This window comes from Echiichthys vipera (assembly GCF_963691815.1).
Source record: "Echiichthys vipera genome assembly, chromosome: 2".
Classification (NCBI taxonomy): domain Eukaryota; kingdom Metazoa; phylum Chordata; class Actinopteri; order Perciformes; family Trachinidae; genus Echiichthys; species Echiichthys vipera.
In genome coordinates this window covers 24,620,079-24,638,777 of record NC_139827.1, presented here as the reverse complement: position 1 = coordinate 24,638,777, position 18,699 = coordinate 24,620,079, and the positions used below count along the sequence as shown (strand labels likewise).

The 18,699-nt window shown below is 40.6% G+C and overlaps 1 protein-coding gene across 1 annotated transcript; it reads left to right on the top strand.

Annotated features, from left to right (window-relative positions):
* The first annotated feature begins 1,495 nt into the window (after positions 1-1,495).
* Positions 1,496-18,613, top strand: tmc6b (transmembrane channel-like 6b). Its single transcript, XM_083933312.1, has 21 exons — positions 1,496-1,644; positions 5,870-6,052; positions 7,962-8,095; positions 8,454-8,621; positions 10,166-10,330; positions 10,421-10,529; positions 10,623-10,707; positions 12,829-13,086; positions 13,799-14,013; positions 14,114-14,258; positions 14,444-14,599; positions 15,014-15,192; positions 15,298-15,388; positions 15,564-15,661; positions 15,797-15,892; positions 15,985-16,060; positions 16,341-16,474; positions 17,143-17,319; positions 17,552-17,630; positions 17,824-17,910; positions 18,005-18,613. The coding sequence occupies exons 2-21, from the start codon at positions 5,997-5,999 to the stop codon at positions 18,017-18,019; spliced, it is 2,523 nt and encodes an 840-aa protein (XP_083789438.1). The 5' UTR covers positions 1,496-1,644; positions 5,870-5,996; the 3' UTR covers positions 18,020-18,613.
* Positions 18,614-18,699: the final 86 nt, after the last annotated feature.

The following is an 18,699-nucleotide window of genomic DNA, read 5'->3' as shown; positions in this document are numbered from 1 at the left end:
ATACTTAATACACATTTGGTTTCAAAATAAACTGTACATTTTAATATTTCATATTGTTTCTTACCATTATCAATATCAGTTTGAGGTGTGTAAAACAGTATCACAGCCAAAAGACAGTTTACATTTAAACTAAGCTCGATAATCGGGTATGTAATCATCACCACACCACAAAGACATTCAAGCTTTCAGTCAGTGCCATTTACAAAGAAACATGAGCAGTAATGGGGTAATTTCTTAAGTTTCAATTCTACTGAGACTTTTAACTCTTTACACATCACTTTATACATCAGGTTTTACCTCAAATTTAAAAATAGTGTCCCTTTGTAAGTGCAACATCAATGTGAACATGTAACAGATGAGGTATGGATGGGTGTAGGCATTTTCACTGGAACAGCGCTGGTATTACTAATTACAGTAAGGCGCCTTGTAAAAAGAGAGTTATCCATATTGTTTTTATTATTAAAAATCAAGTTGATGTGTTAAATAAATACTGTTAACGTATCAAAAGCCTCAATCCATGTTGAAATGCATACAGTAAACCATAACAGTGTGACAGTGAGACAATACCATGGCCCTGACACTGCTAAATGGTATTCAGCATCATTCATTTTATCAGTTTCACTTATGCTTTTCCTACCTGACACGTCAGATTTATGCTGATAACCCCTTTAGTTGTGACCTTTGACTTGACGGCGAAGTAAAATGCATTTGTAAGATGAGGCAGCTAACTTTGTATGGAGGACTAAACATGACTAAAGTCTCAATAAATAAATGTATAAATACAGAAATAAATTAATAAATAAATGCTGATATAAATGAATAAATACATAAATAAATGGGACCTCCTACCACACTAACATATGGACTCAGAAATAAATAAATGTAGGTGAACAAAAAATGTAGAAATAAATGTAAAGCATTTATTTACTATTTTATTTATTAATACGTGTATTTAATTCATTATTTTTGCATATATTTATTGAGAGCTAAGTCATGTTTAGTTTTTAGAGAGAGTTAAGGTGTGGTCGGGAATGTGCAGGTGAGTCAAGAGGAAGGACCTGAGGCCTCTGGTCACTCTGCATACAGTACTTTTGAAGTAGCCTACTTTTCGTCACCATTATCAGGTGCGTTATGCAATGTCTTCCTCGACTCGTCTTCCAGTTAAGTTTATTTTTAGTTTAAGTAAAAGTTTCAGTGTAGACTCACCGTTATGTAACTATTTTTATGTCAATTACTAAAAAGAACCGACTGTCTCGATTAGTTATACTGCCTTTGTTTTGATTCATGCATTGTTTGAGTAGACAAACACCGGTAGAGGGCCTCAATAGGACTGTACCAAGAGTGGCAACTCCACAGGGGGGGAGGTCAAATTTACGTTACCTCGTTATCATTTGATAGTCATGCCGATTAATATATTCGGCTCATATATATGTTGGAAGGTTCACTTTTATCACAACACTCGTTATTTCAAAAGACGACTAAAAGTGTAGCGCTCGGTTTACTGTTTAAGTAGAAACACACACCCCTCTGAGGAAATGGTTTGTCCCCCGCTGTCCGGGCTGCGCGTGTAGACCCCTCTGTGGAGACTGTTGTGACTGACATATTGGCGAGCAGACTCAACCGGTTTGTCGAGTCCCCGAACGGGTGAGTGAACACTATGGACAGTCTTTGTCCGTGATTTAAATGTCGCTTCGCTTCATTTAGCTTCACCAGGGGTCGTAAAACCCGCGGGCTCGTTGTTGTCACCTGTGAGGTAAAAGTTTGTCAACTTAATGAAACTTACTGACAGGTCGACGAGCCAGCCGTTGGTCGTCACTGACGAGACACCGAAGTTAATAGTCGACAACAACACAAGAGAAAATGACCAAACTGCATACACTTTGCCCAGTGTCCCTCTGAGATAGGAGCTTGTTCAGCAGAAAAGCCTGCAGGAATAATTACACACACTCGGGTGAAAGAGCTTTTGTCGTCTTTTGTAACGTTACAACAACACGGCAGGCTACCGTTGGTTGTACGTTAGAAGAACTGTGTCTTGTGCTTTCTCATATGTTTGAGATATTTTGCCACATCTATTTTAGCCCTGGGTTCCCAGTGTCTGTCATGGAGCCAGCACTGAACCTATAATTTTGTGTCCTTTTTTTGAATGGAGGAGGAGAGACTTGCAGTGTTACTGGCCAGTAACGGTGTAATTGTGTGTGTTGGTGTGTACACGCCTGACTGTGTTTGGGGGTCAAAGACAGCAGAGGCGAGTTAATTGCATGCACATTTTCTCTTTTGTCTGCCTTCATCTCCCCTGTTACTATTCACTGCCTCCTCTGCTTTTCTTTTCCTTTTTTAATATTTGCCTGGCTTCATAAACAGTGAACAACTTTTGCTTCATTTGTACTAACAATGCTTAACTTGAGCTTATTGAAATGTCATCTTTACTGTCTACCCTCTATTGTTTTTGTTCCCCTCAGCACGCTGGGAACTTGTTTCCATGCAGTTGAAAGCTGTCAGTGTGGACAGATTCCTTTACACCCCTCCCTTCCCTTTACCCCTATAAGCCACGCTCACCTTTGGTGATAGCTGCCTTCTGGTTTCTGTTATTTCCACTGGAAAATATCTACAAATGTACTGTATGTGATGTTAGCTAGTGTTTGCATGCGTGAACAGGGACGCTTCCTTGCTCTCTAGTGCACTTTTGTGCATGTCATACTCCTTTTTTGAAGGAACAATGTTCTCTAATTAACTTGTAACCCGACTTAAACTCACATCCAGCCCATCTGTGTTGACTTTCCCCTACTTTATTTTCCCATCTTATTTTATTTGGCAATAGTACAGCTCAACTGTGACCTGGGTTGAGTCTCACCCCCACAATATCCTGCCCAGGCAGTGCAGTCTTAGAGTACATGTCCAATATCAGTTATCACATACAGACATTAAAATAAGGCACAAAGCGTCTAAAGGATAAACACACAATGTTAGAGAAGGACCAGTTTGCTTGTTTCTGTGTCCTGCAGAAGTGAGACAGAATTTAATTTACACAAAAAGCGATTATCTAAAACTAATATATGGAATAGGAAATGGACTTTTACGGAAAGTGTAATATGAGCCTCGAAACTTCAGCTAATGAGAAAAGTATGTATGAGAGAAAAGGGTGAATAAATATATGCAGTAGATTGCAGCAACAGGGGCTGAAAAGAACAGGCACAAAGGAAGGATTAAGATTGACGATGGTAGAGGAACATATTTGAACCATTCAGTCATTATGTCAGTGTGTTGGCTGATATTTAGAGCTGCACCCTGCTTCATGCATGCAGCTGATATCATATTCACTCAACAGCAGAACCAGAAAGACCTCCACCCCGAGCAAAAGTTTGGGTCTCATTCTCATGCATTTATGTGTGTTTAATAACTGAAATATGTACACATTGTACGTTGTCATGAAGCCATTACACAGGTCACTCACATTTAACTTACACAACCGACTACTTATACCACTGATGTGATTAGTGCTTTAATCTTAAACTCTTTGCAATATGAGTGCACAGTAGAACGTGATTGGTGTAGGAGCCTCTTACTGGGAACAAAAATAGTGGTAAAGCAATTGTTTAGATAAAGGGGGATTTTGCATTTATTACAACTTAGCTAGAATGAGCCAAACTTGTATGCCTCACGTCTGAGTGCAGTCAGGGCTTGTTAAATTGTGAGCTTGCCTAATTTGTCTTAAAGAGGTACTTTACCCAATTTAATCCAGGTCTGTGTCATTGCAATGTGGGCATTGTGTTCAGATGACTGGAGGCTGGCCTGTCTCTGTGGCAGAATGTAGGGGAAACACTCCTTTGTACTGCAGAGTGGTATGAAACCCTCAGCCCTCAGATCTTTTTACAGGAACATACAAAATCATAAGAGGTACATCACTATTATGAACTTCGCTTTCTGCTGTGGCTGCATGTAAACAGGAAGTGGATCTGATATTAGTATTTTACAGTGAACTTCAAACTGAAATTAGTAGTCTGTGGGACTACTAATTTCAGAAACTAGGCTCAGCCTACTTTTCATCATCCTTTCTAACAGGGAAGCAGCATCATTTCGTCTCTCCAAATCAGTGATTATGGGTAATCAATTTCAACCTGCATGAAGTGAGCTACAAAGTGAGTTTGATGCAGTCACATGTAAGAAACGACATTGAATTGTGGTATATGTCATTTTATTATCTGGAAAATAAGTTCATAAACTGATTATGGATGAAATATCTGAAGATGGATGGCTGTTTTTGTCAGCGCAAGTCCTGCTCATTGATTTACATCAATAAATGATGGACATATTAATGGTTGGCCAACCAATGCCATTTTGAGATAATCAGCAAGGCCGATCAACAAAAAATATCTGCAGACTCATCTGCAGGCAGCCGTGTCAGGGTGGATGAGTTCCTTATGTCAATTTCGCCATTACGGGCATTCTTCGGCCACCCTGCTCTCTAAATATTGGCATCAGCCATTGAATAACCACTGCCCGCATTGGCTTCTTTAGTCGAAAGATATAAAAAGAGAGCGCCACCTCGGTACTAACAATAATATGGCAAAATCTCTGATGGTCAAAAAATTTGTCGTATGGTATATTCCGTCAAGTGCATATCCTTAAAGTGAAATTTTTAAAGGTAATCCTTTGAATGTTATATTCTCTCTGTCAATATGTGGATTTGCAGATCAGCTGTTTTTATGGCCCAGTATGATGTCCAAAGAGCAAGAAGCAGAATATATAGTTGTTGTTGTTGTTTGTGTTTTATTTATCCTCATGCTCTGCTTTATCAAGGCAGGCTTGGATAAATCTGGTAAAGAGGTTTTATTAGTCACTAATGAATATCTGGATCCAATTTCCTTGAATCCCAAACATTGTGGTCATGTTTTAAAACAACAGGACGTGTCCTATCTGGGCCTTTGATGAATGTTTATATGCAGTTGCTGCAAATAACTGAGGACAGACTTTTGGACTGACGTCAGGGCCTCTTTAAATGTACACAAACACAGAGGAACCAGCATGCTTCCTCCAAACCTCCCATTGGAAGTACTCTGACTGCGTACACTGACAATGCATCATTTTGTCTCCATCCATGAATATTTATTTCACTGGTGATACTGCACCATCTGACTCTGACCACAGTCCCCATCACAAGCAGTCCACAGTGTAGCTCTCATGAGTCTGGACAAAAGTGACCTAATCCCTCAACTCCATGAGTCATTGTGACCTCACACTGATCGTAAAGGGCGGTGAATGCTGACAACATGCAAAATGGATGCATACGATTTTAACCAGAGCTACGTTAGAACTTGTTTTTTTGTGTGGCCTCAGGTGGCTATATTGTGCTCATTTTCAGGTTCATACTTGTAATTGGGTTTTAAACTCGAACATGTTTACATGCTCTGCTCTAATTAGTTCCAAGTCTTCTGAATCTGCGCTCTTTCACTTCGGCAGCACTTTTTCCTATATATAGCCTAGTTGTGACATACCAACCAAACAGTCACAGTCGATGTCACAGTTTCTGAATCCAGGCTTTGTGCGTTTCTCTGTGGATTGAGCGCTTTGATACTTTCACAGTATTTAGCACCAAGACCTGCTTTATTATAAAAAAGATATGGAAATCTCACTTTACAACATGGGTCCTTTAGTGGGAAGTGAGGCTTGAGGCTGGAAGTGACATAGTCAGTTGTCATGTATGTCTCAAGGTTTGTCTCGTCACTATGCAGTTAAAAATGTGCACAGAACACGCAGTAACCTGACAAGAGCGTTCAAATTCCAGGGAAGTCTGCTGGCATTTTTACCCATACCTGTAATTCACCCACATCCTATTGCTCCACCTCCCCCTCCTTTTCCCCTCCTCACTCAGGTAGACGAATAAACACCATGGTAGGAGGGGAAAGCAGGTCTGAGCAGGTGAGGGCGTGATCCCTCTGTGATTGGTTGACAAAGAGGCCGACAGCCAGAGAGATCGAGACTGCCAGAGGAGAAGAAGAATGGCTCGAAATGTTAACTTTGACCATAACCACCCTCTCATCGAAGCTGGACTGGAGTAAGTGTTTAAGTAGTCCTCTCTATCTCTTCATGTTCCTCCTGTTTGATGTGTTTGGTGTGCTCTTTCAAGCCGTCAGCTTACTTAGCACTATTTAACAAGAATGCCGTGAGGGTGGGAGGAAAATAAGGAGCTGAGTTGACAGGATTAACTGTGCTCTTTGATGTCTTGTTTGACACTGAACGCAAAGGCAGATAATAGTGCACAGTGTCCCAGGGCTTTCATATATATTTTCATAAACCATGTGACAAACTACTAACCTCAACTTCATTGTCAACAGACTCATATATGTTTGGTTGTGTGTGTGTGTGTGTGTGTTTGCATACAGTCTACCTTTGTGAGAGTGAATGTTTCCATTTGTAAACAGTACATGCTTCTCTGTGGCCCTCTTCTTGTGCTATCTGTGTAAGTACTGAGTCAATGGGAACTTGACTTGCTGTATTTTCTTGTGTTTTTATCTCTTGCTTTAAGACAAAAACAATCAGTCCAGTTGGCTTTTACAGTACTTCTATATAGCGCAGTCAAATGTTAACACAGAAGGCAATCTGGGTTGTACAGGCCACAAATGAATTAAAGTTGACTTCAATGACTCTTCCTGGGCTGTTTGGTTGCCGTTTCCTCCCATGAGACTACTGGTGACTGGGTCAGAAAGTCATTGGCCCTCATTTATCAAACGAACGTACGGCAGAAAAACGTGCGTAAGACTATTTCCTGGCAAACTTCAGCATTTATCAATTTGGACGTGAGCGGGAGCTACGATCAAATCTCACGTCTGGTCTTAGATCGTGTACGCAGTTTTCAGCCTGTGTATTTGCGGTGCAGCAAAATCTGGCTGAAAATAATGAACAAACCTCAACTGTCATTAAGCATAAGCAGTCACATATTAAGAACTGATCAAAACGGATTCTTAAAACAGATAAAATAATAAAAATTGTGGTTAGAGCAATGGATTGTACTGATGTGCGTCTGAAGGCACCATCCATTAATGATCACGCGAAAACTACCACTCGATAAATGTACAGGTGATTTGTGATGCCAAGCTGTCGCTTTTAAACGTGGTGTCCAGGGCACACACACGATTCTTTTATATTTCAAAACAGCTCGGCTCCAGCCCCCCGCGACCCCGACAGGGACAAGCGGTTGAAGATGAATGAATGTGTTGCCACGCGGCTGCAGGAATGCGCACTGCAGTGCCAAAGTCATCTCCTCGGTTGGTGGCTACCCTCGATAAATTGCATTAAATCAAACAAGGTATCAGATGATTAACATCTTGGTATGGTTCTTCTAGGTGACAAAGGTTATCCTCCATCGGTATACCTAATAACCCCACTGGCAAACCCCGTTACAGAGCGGGAGCACAGGTTCAGCAGTGCGCACACATGCACACGGGTCACAGTGGAGCGCTGCTTCGGGTTGACTGCCTCCGTTATTCTTTTCCATACATCGTTTTTATGGGCCCCTTTTATTCCACTCTTGAGACTGCCAAAAAGCACATCTTTATTTTGCTCCATCTCGGATGTCAGGATGCCGATCTGTGTGTCGTAAAAGTTTCTTTTTGTACCAGCGTTCTTCCTCTCCATGTTTGACCTCAGTGGGCGAGGCCTCCGAACCAGGAATATTTAAGGACGTAACATGTTAATGACGATCGAATTCAGCCGCCGCATTTATCAAGGCCCGCTCATTCGTACGCTGAGATTGGTCAGACACGAATGTTTCATAAATCACACGTGGGTCCTGTCATACGACCAATTCTGCGCTCAGATCTGCGCCCGTTTTCACGCAAGATTGATAAATGAGGCCCATTGTGTTTTATCTGTAGTGTTGCCAGTGGCCACACTGATCCATGTCAAAGTGTGTCCCTCTTTTCTGTCTTTGTATCTGTACTTATGCCCACATGTCCCTCTGTCAGGAGCCCAGCAGATGAAGAAGGTGTTCATGACTCATTCAGCCAGCTGATAGCAGAGCAAAGTCATAATGGAGACGGACAATCAGATGCCTTCGAGCTGCAGCAGCTGCAGAGACAACTGGATGAGGAAGATAGAGGTACTCTGTCTTTGAGAGCACATAGATCCATGTCTGTCAATTTGTACTTTAGCTAGGTATTGTTTTAATAACGTATTGTTTTAATAACGTATTGTTTTAATAACGAAAATATAATTTTCTCGTCTTAATAGTTACAAAACATTTAAGTGCTACACGCCCTGAACTCTTCTAGCTGAGTAAAATGAAAAGTGATTGTGTCTCTGCAATAGTTTATTCATATTAATAACATCACTGATCAAAATGTCAATCCACAATCCTCACATTATAGATATTGAGGTTGGAGATTTTGTGTCTTTCCCAGCAGAAGCAATAATTTTCATGTCTGTTTGATGTGTTTTTTTTGCTTTTAATGCCACAGACAATGTAGCCTACCTGTCCAGCCCTGGACACGAGTTTAGGGGAAGGAGGCAGGTGGGAAGGGATGAGGAATGGGAGGATAATGAAAGACTGGCAGACCCGCTCATGGGTGAGCGCTGGTCCTCCGCGACCATGAAGATCCTGTCCTCCATGCCCAGTCGTACAATTGGTGAGTGTTGCAGAAGGCCAATGAAAATACTGATGTAGAGAGGACACTACGTACATACAGTATCCGGCTGGTAAGTCGTGACGTAACGCCTTTTTAAAATATGATCTGGGTCAAAGGCGGTTCAAGCCTTGTATTTCTACAACACAGCAGTGCCGTGTTCCCCAATGGTTGAACAGATTTTAGTTTTTAAAAAACAACGTAGTTGTCATTCACCTCTTTCTTATCAATGAAAAAGGTGTTTAACCGACGTTAGAGGTGATCGTTATTGTTCACATGTTCGGCCGCTGTGTCTTTTTTGTTTCAACAGAGCAATTGGACACGGAAATCGTATTTTGAAAGGGTGTTACTTCAGACTTAACAGCCGGACTGAGTGAGATGTGGACTGCTGATTAGATGCGAAGTGAAATTCAGTGGCTGTTGTCATTCAGTGGCCACTCTTTGTCCAGGTAGTAGCTTTAACCGAGCAGCTATAACTGTTACAGCCAATAAATGGCACAGAGGGGTGCAGAAGATGATTATGCAGCGGCACTTTTTTTTGTAATGTTACATTGGCTGGGGATATTTTGAGCTTATAAGCGAATACCTGAGAAAATTATTTTTTACAGAGTTGTTATTGTAATATATTACCATCACTTAAAGATCGCAGTTCATCTCAGCTTTGTGGAAACCCATGCAGAGCCCAGTGAAGACTGTGTAGTTGCTGAGAACAAGGCTGGTTATCATAGTTCCTGAAAAAAGTACATTTGAGGGTCATAAAGTTCCAGCACATAGGAAGCACGGTTTGTACAGTTGCTCTTGTTAAAGGTGCCTTACAGCTCCATACTTAACCGTTGGGTCAAAGCTGCATTTGTTGAGGACAAAGATAGCACTGAGTTGAAAAGATAACAGAGTGTTTTATTTTCATGGGAAAGCAGTTGGTCTGTCATCTTCCTGTTAGCATCTGTGGCAGGTCAGGTGTCGTAGACAACTCGATTTATGTTGTCAGATTTCTTTAGCTGTGCCACATGTTTGCATGTTTGCTGATTTCATCAGCACAAGTGGGAGATAACTGTTTATCTTGCAGAACTTCCTATCTGCAAACAGCCACACTGTCGTATATCTAAATGTTAAACAGCCGTGTAAAAAGTCATTCCATTGATTCTTTTACATGATACAGTAGATTACAATATCCATGTTGTTTTCTTGTTTTAATGGGTATTTCAAAGCTTTATGAACCTATTTGAAGTTTGGTGGAAATAAAAGCCATGTGCCAAAGAGCAATTAATTAGGCTTGAGATGCCCCTGTTGCTTATGGGTTGAGATCCTGTGCATGAAACACAACGTCCCTGGTTTGCGTCTGTTTGGGGACCTTTGTTGCATCTCTTTTTTTTTAGTCACAAGATGGTTATTTCATTCAAAACTTTGGACAGACTGGAGATTGATGACAATTCTTGAACCTATTGTCTTTGGATGCAACAAGAAGTTGGATAATTCAGTGTTGGCAGAGCTCCCGTGAGGCAGTAACTGCTGCTGATCTCTGAACTGTGTGATACTTTCTCTGTCAGGTCGCAACAGGGGAGCCATCATCTCTCAGTATTACAACAGGACCATGCAGCTTCGGAGACGCAGGCAGAGCAGACCCGCCATCCGAGACTTCTCTCGCTCTGCCAGACCAAGCATACGAGGCTACGGCATGGAGGAAGACAGTACGGACGCAGAGGGGGCAGAGGGTGAGGCGAATGATGACGTGCACTGATGGAATAAAAACTCATCTGCGCTTGACAAGTTTATAATGTAAGCTGCCCCTGTGTTTGTAACAGCGAGTAAGAGAGAACGTTTGGTGAACAACCTGCAGAACCTGTCAGTGAGCGACAGAGTCAGGATGCTCAGAGCGATGCCTCTCAATGTGTCTGAGAAGAGTGAACTCAGGTAGATGTGGTCCTTGTTCTCATTATTCCGGATTAGATTCATTGGGCTTTTATCTACCAGTCTAAATTTCTAACTGTGTCTCTCTGTCTTCAGGAGGTTAGCTTTACAAAAGGAGAAACGCACACATTCTGGAAGTCAAATCCCCTGTTGCAGTCAACTCAAATATTACATCATCATTGTAAGTCACTCACACCACCAGATACAACTTTCTATGTTCTACTTCCTTTCCTTTTATATTTGTAGTTGCCCCTTTTTAAATCAATCTCCCCTAGAAGTCCATGTAGTAGCTCTTCTGGAGCTTTACGATTGTATCATACAATCCTCATATGCGGAGGGAGTTTGCACTAAATTTTTTTGTTTTTATTTACATTTTTCTGTGCACTATAAAGACTTCTCGTCCATGTTGGCTAAAGGTTGAAAGTTTTCTATATTTAAGAGGTTGAAAGTACAAAGTAATTAAATATTACGCATGCTGTCACTTATTTGGTTGTATACTCTTATTGACTCACCTAGTCAGGGCTCAACACTAACTTTTAAAAGCATGTGAAAATTTGGTTACCATTTTTATCCACTTTATATTTTGAATAATAAGGATACTATGCAGTAATACGTACATCAGCTTTATTAGAGTAACCAAGCTAAATTTTGTTCTAGTTTCCACAGTCAAACAACTTTATTTGCTTTCCTGTCTCTAAAACAGATGCAGATGTTAAAGCAGATGTAAACACACTAACACATGTGCAGCGTTGTCACATTCTGTCTGTAACAGCAATATATAAATATCACTAACAAATACTTAAAAAATATGTAATTTGGGGTGCACAATATGTGGTTTTGTTAAAAAGTGGTTGCTTCTGATAGCAACCGAAGGCCAGGAATTGGTTGCCAATTTCTAAAAATGGTTGCCAACGGCATCCTGGCAACTGTTACTTTCAAGCCCTGTTAGTCCTGTATTAAGTACTCTTTTTTTAATCTTGTGTGTGCTGGGGTAGGAGGGTGTATTCTGTTCTCTTTTAATGCCTAATATTCTTGTAATGTAATTTAATATTCTACCTACCTGCCCAGGGAGCACAGTAGGAAAAAGCTTTTTGCTATAATGCGGTACACACGACATCTCTCATTGTTTTAAATAAGTTGAATGTTCTTTGTGCATTGTCGCAAATAAAGAACATAACAAGAAACGAATGATTAAAATGAAATTTGACTAAGGTGACTGATGAGCAGGGATTAGACAGTACTCAGTGCTTGCTAACTAGCAACTTAAATCTAACTTAGGTGTAGAGAATCGTAGGTGTAGTGATGTTGCCTACAGTCTGTAAGTAAGGTAAGAAAGATGCTTGTTGCGTTTTACAGTGTATCGTAGGAATTTTCTACAGTGTTCTAGTGTACTGGGTTAATTTTGGCACTGATATACCCTGGAACATACATGGAGGAAATAGATAGTAGATACAAGCTAAGCCTCTCTAACATTGCAAGGTAGTATTACTAGGATAATAACAGTTGAGCCACTGTAACTGAGAATCATCCCACTTCAGGTGATTTGAGTTCAGGTTATTTAGGTTATTAAGGATCCCACTTAGTTATGTGTGTTAGTTAGTAAAGACTATTCTTCCTGGAGTCCAACACAAAACATATAAACACATATTATGAAGCACCATACATATTGTTATATCCAATATAGCAGTTTATAACACAAAAGGCACAGAAGCATAGTTTTCATGTTATAAAACAAAAAAACAGTGACATGAAATCAAATAAACTAAAACATTTGATTGGAGTGATTGTGTGACAGGTAGTTGACTCAGCTTTGCTCTTTGTGGGAACATTGTGACAGTTTTGGTTTGTGTTCCCTTTCTTATATGTATTCATCACAACATCTGTCTAGACATAATGACCTCATGCTGTTTCTGTTTCAAGACATTGTTGACTTACTCTTTACTAAAGATGTGCTGCGACTTCTCAATGATATCAATGTTAATGGCACACAGACACATTTTTCCAAAGGCTGTAATTGAGTGCCAGTGTGTATTTCCTGTAGGTGTTGTTATTAAGGCAGTGCTGTTGCTCAAGCATTTATGACTCTGAGGGTGTGAGCCACAGATTTCAGACCTTGAAATACACTTTGCCCAGAATTGTACTGCTGCATTGTAAGTCATTTTTAATAGAGCACAGGTGGAAGTTTTTGTGTTATGATTTCTTTTCTTTTAATTACAATACATAATGCAATTTGAAAAGAAGTGTTCTTTAGAGATTACAGTGATTTTCTGTCCACCTGTTCTCCCACACTTTCTCCTCCCAGGGTGCAAGACAGAGTTGGTACAGCTGGCTGTCCTTCCTGCACTCCCTCCAGCTGTGGCAAGTGGCGCTCAAGAGAGTAAGCGGCCGTTTCGGCACTGGTGTCCTCTCATACTTCCTGTTCCTTAAGACCCTACTCTTCTTCAACCTCTTCCTGTTCCTGGTGACGGGTGCGTTCATGGTCCTGCCTCAGGCTGTGCACCCTCCAGTGCTGCCTGCTGGGAGAATCTCCTTCTCTGGACTGGAGCTTCTCACCGGAGCGGTAAGATGTGTGCTATGGTGACATGTTATTGCGAGGCTTCAGATTTGAGAAAACATTCACCACATCCTTGATGTGTGTTCAGAAGCGTTCGACTTGTATGATGAGTTTCCAATAACAAATCCATCTTTAAACAGCTGGAATTGTTAGTTATTAAGTCCACTAAAATACTGTTCCTGGATATTTGAACTTCACTATGAATGTTTTGACACATGAAGGTTGTTTTTGCATTTACCTGCTGAAGGGGGAAAGGTTCTCTGTGTTACAGACGCATTCATATGAACAAGATTTTATGACATCACAACTAATTTGGAAACCAATTATGCTTCAATATTTAACTTAAACAAGATGTGGAAACTTTTCCTTTTCCTGGTCACACACACTGAGAGTGGACACAAGAAGTCTCCTACTTCACAGAGATGTCTAACAGTTAAATTTTTGAAATGAAAAATATTTTTATTTTTCAGTGAGGTAGAAAGAGCAGAACCTGTTCATTTTGTTGGAAAACCCATTCCATACAGATATTAAAAGCAGAGCTTTTTTCTTTTTCTTTAAACATGTCTGGAGGGGCATCTGTAAGTCTAAAACTATGATAGCAAGGTAAATGATTATATTCTCTTTGTAGTTGTTGTTGACCCAAACAAACATAAAGAAGTTACTTGAATGAAGCAAATGTAAGTTTTTGTATGTGTCTCTCTATCTCTTCTGGTCTCAGGGCTATTTCTCAGACACGGTGATGTACTATGGATACTACTGTAACTACACACTGCAAAGGAGCTGCAGGGATTATGGTGGAGTGCCGAATGTCTCCTTGTCCAATGGAACCGAGGCAAACTGTGTGTCGAAACACCTCTCTTACAACATGCCGCTTGCATACTTTTTCACAATAGGAGTGGCTTTCTTCATCACATGTATCATTCTTGTGTACAGGTACAGTTTGTTTTAAAGAACACAAAAATGCTCATCTAAACACATAGTTTTAAATGTAATATTATCTCATTAAGCATGTTAATTTGCAATTTACCAACAGCATGTCAAAGTCGTTTGGTCAGAGCTTCCGAATCGACAAATCTCACAGTATCTTGGCCATAAAGGTCCTCTGCTCCTGGGACTTCAAGGTCATTAAGAAATCTTCTGTCAAACTCATGTCCGAGAATATCTGCACCCAGCTCAAGGTACATGTGAACACAGACGTGTATAATACAAAATAAAGATCTCCCCTCTCTTTGTTTCCTTCTCTGTCACGTAATTGGCAGTCAGGAATGAAATTAACAAAACGTTCTTTTCTCTCTTTATCCCTCTGTTTCTCTCACAATATTCCTCCTCTGCCCGCTCTCTCTCCTGCCTCCACCCTCTCCAGGAGCTGCTCGCAGAGGTGAATCATAAGCACGTCAATAACACCGGGTGCCAGAAGGTGTGGAGACTGATGGTTCATGGCCTGGCATGGGCCATTTGCATAGCAAGCACCATTGCCTGTGTGCTTGGTATTTACTACTTCTCTGATTACATGCACCAGGTGAGGCGGGGTGGTTTCAGTGTCCAAAGTCGACATTTCCTCAGGATCTAGGTCTAACCTTTTATTGGTGAATACTCAGACTTCAAGCTGTATTTTCTGTCCTTTGTTACACAGTCTTGGGTCTATATGTTTCTTAAAGCAGCCATTCATACATACTGAATGTCCCTGCTGGCCACCATACTTTCTGTCAGACCGTGGTCCAAGCAAATCAGTAACAGTTCTGCATATGAAACAAACTGCTGATTAGCTGTATGATTACTTTCTATGGATCAGTATCATCTAAACATCTCTTGTAGTTTCTATAGTCACTGTATGTATGGTTACTTGGGACTCTGTCTGACAGCTGGAAGATGACAGAAAAACCAACAGTAACAATAAAGATCATCTAGTGCCTTGTTCCCTCTCCCCCAACAGAACCTCCAGCAAAGTTCTCGCAGGACCATCAAGAACCCCTTGTTGAATGAGGCCAGCCTGCTGGCTCTCCCGGTGGTCGTCTCCCTCATCAACCAGCTGCTGCCCGGCCTCTTCAACCTGGCAGCCTGGATGGAGGACTATGACTCACCTTCTGTACGCACATATGTCGCCATCAGCAGGTATGAGTAGAGGAACTGCATGTTGCCTGTTCACAGATGTCAAAGTTTTTCAGAAAGTGCAGAACTGATGGTCAGTAACATGTTGTTTGCTGTCTGCGTTTCTAGAAACTTGATGTTGAAAGTAAGCGTTCTTGGAGTCCTGTGCTTCCACTGGCTGGGTCGGGTGGCTTCTGACCCTAACATTATTGGACTGAAGGTAACGTAAATGATGACACGTCATTTTTTATCTATTTTTCGTACTACGAGAGCAGACACCCTTTTTTCCTCACAGCTGTGTTGAGGAATATTAATAATCTTGGTGATTTGAGTTTATGTTGCTCAGTGGTTTTTGTTTTTGGCTGACTGCTCTTTTTCAAAAATATTGTCTGCAGTGCTGGGAGAGTTTTGTTGGCCAGGAGCTTTATCGTTTCCTGATCATGGAATTCATCTTCACTTTACTGGACACCTTGTTTGGGGAATTTCTTTGGAGGTTGGTCATTCATAAAAAAAGCATTCTTCTCTTATTGTTCCAGGTATTCAAGTCATTTTTGCTTTTTCTGTAGCAGAGGTTGCATTCTCACTTAAAACACATGAGCCTATAAACACATTCACCTGTTTTCTATAGGTTGTTTTCTGAGAAGGTGCTGAAGAGGAGGAGGAAACCAGTGTTTGATATTGCCAGGAACGTCCTCGAACTAATCTATGGACAGACATTGGCCTGGTACCAAACTTACTGTTAAGATGTACACACAGTTTTGTTCAGTAAAGTCAAATCGTTTCTGTGTAATGACAATGGACGTTGTGTTTTTTTAGGTTGGGTGTTCTCTTCACTCCTCTGCTGCCTGCAGTGCAGATTCTCAAACTCTTCCTGCTCTTCTACATTAAAAAGGTACTTAAAAAGGAAACATTTAGGAAGAAAATTGTGCCAGTATCATAACCAAAATATGTGTATATTAGTTGGTGGTCGGTATCCTTTTATGTTAAAGCTCCGATATCTGCTAAATGCTATTTTAAGCCATTTGACTTTCTGAACATGAAAGTTAAACCGTAATCTTGACAACAGTAGTTTGACAACAAAATCTTAAACTCACTGGATTCCTAGTTTTGTCAGATTAATGATGATGGAGGCTGTGACCTTTGACCCCGGCCGGTGTTTTCTCTCCCCACAGAGCAGCGTGATGATGAACTGTCAGGCCCCCAGGAAACCATACAGAGTCAGCCAGATGACCACTGTCTTCATCACTCTCCTCTGCTTCCCCTCCTTCCTCGGTGCTTCTGTTTGTGTCACATACACCATGTGGAGGTACACACACTGTTAACCCCTCGTAATCAAAAATAATAATTTGGGGACGACCCCTAGCTCACCCCGTAGAACCACTTAGGCCTTTGCAGTAGCCCAGGTTCGAAGTCCGACCTTCTCCCCCTTTTCCTTTCATCCTCGATCATAAAGGCAGCAAAGCCCCACAAAAATCTTATATTTAATATCTTCAAATGTATATAAAAAGGTCTATATATATATATATATATATATATATATATATTTTTTTTTTTTTAAAGATTTTTTTTGGCAGTTGTTCAAGCCTTTATTGTGATATTATACAGTATATTATCAGGATATGACCTCTATGTGAATAGAAGATTTTGGCTGTATACAGCCCTACAATTATACGATGGTCACTTAACACAAATAAAAAAAAAGGTTGTGCTCAAATCATCATTCATTTTTAGAGAATGTTTGTTGCCATGTTAACCCATGATCATATCTGTCTGACAAGTTAGTGTTATGTGAAAACATAGAGTCAAGTAGAGGTACTGTTGCTATGGATACCCACTGATTAAGACCAGAGGTTAAACTTAAGCTGTCCCACTAGCCACTTATTGTAATGGTAACATTCACCTCAGAGAAAAGGTGAGATATATGAAGAGTCCTCTGTGACGCATACAGCCTCAACATCTGTCTTCTGTCCTCAGCATAACGCCCTCCTCATCGTGCGGTCCGTTCCGTGGGCTCAAAACCATGTTCCAGGCAGGAAAGCGGTGGGTGGAAGAACTAGAAAAAGATAATCCCAACTTGTCTGTACTGGCCAGGGCCCACTCCTACCTGGTGGAAAACCCTCTCTTCCTGTTTGTGGGAGCAGGCATCTTCCTGTGAGTACACACACACACAAGCACATGCACACTCACACGCACACATGCACACAAACACACACACACACACACACACACACACACACACACACACACATACACACACAGCTGCAGCAGGGCGCTCTAGTGTTAAGGCATGTTAGAGCCAGTTTTTATTTTCATTGAGATCACTCTTGTCTATTCAAGTGCTGGTTTTATTGATCTGAAGCGCTCTGTCGTTACTTTCCCACAGGATTGTCATCTACTTCCACAGTCAAGTGGTGGACGGTCAACGGAAGATCATCAGCTTACTACAGGAGCAGATAGAAAATGTAAGTTATCACTTCACATATATATATATATATATATATATATATATATATATATATAGCTGTTTCTCTATGTTATTATAACGAAAACTATAAAACAGACTGCAAGTGTTTTTAATTGAAATGAATGTTTTCCTTACATTTCTTGCCTTTTGAATAACCGAGTTCATCTTCTTCTTTTCATCTCTCTGTTCAGGAGGGAGATGATAAGAAGTTTCTAATCACTCGCCTTCAGGCTATCCATGAGCAGAAACGAACCCCTGCTCGAAGACTTAAAAGTCAGGTCAGTGTGTGCGCGCTGCCCTGTTTTACAACAGGCTAAAACAATCTCTATACCCTGGCCTCTTCTTACCTCGTATGTTTTTTTTTTCCCTCAGGACTCCAGCTGTTGAGCCTCCTCATTTCTCTGAGCAGAGGTCTGTAGAAATCTTGAACCAACATGGATACAACTCGGATAATAACAGGGATGGACAACTGTATATACGACCAAATTCAAATGCATTATTCATTTTAAATTTGGCCAGGGTTTTAATGGCTGGAGTGTTTGTGGAGAGGAAAATCAAACCAAGTGGAAATGTCCGGTGGAACAGAGCTGTCTGCTTTATACAGTGCTGTTTATAGACGAAACGCCTGAACTCAGACTTTAGGAAGTTAAATGTTACAGACGGACATAATAACCTGAGAAATCTTAAAGTTGATGTTAATCAGCTTACATGGATTTCAGTCATCTCTCATAAAAGCACTTTCCTATCAACTGTGAACGAATAGTTTTTATTATTATTTCTGGTGCAAAAACTGGATGTAGTCTACGATGTTTTTTTAATGCTTTTTAAAAAATAATGATTTTATCAGTGTGTATGTTGTACAGTATGTAAACTTCGGATGTTGTGGGTGTGAGTATGATTATACTGGAAACTACTTTTTATTTTTTTCATTTTGTTGACTGAGTCACACCCATAGGGTGATAACTGCCACTGTATTGTTGTACTATAGTAATTAAATTATGTTTTATCAAATCAGCATGTATTTGTATTTATTAGTGCTTATATAAGGTGTGGGCACTATTACAGCA

Coding starts and splice junctions, on each gene's coding strand:
- tmc6b (XM_083933312.1), top strand. CDS start 5,997: ATGGCTCGAAATGTTAACTTTGACCATAACCACCCTCTCATCGAAGCT. Junction 6,053..7,961: donor CTCATCGAAGCTGGACTGGA/GTAAGTGTTTAA, acceptor TCCCTCTGTCAG/GAGCCCAGCAGATGAAGAAG. Junction 10,331..10,420: donor GGACGCAGAGGGGGCAGAGG/GTGAGGCGAATG, acceptor TGTTTGTAACAG/CGAGTAAGAGAGAACGTTTG.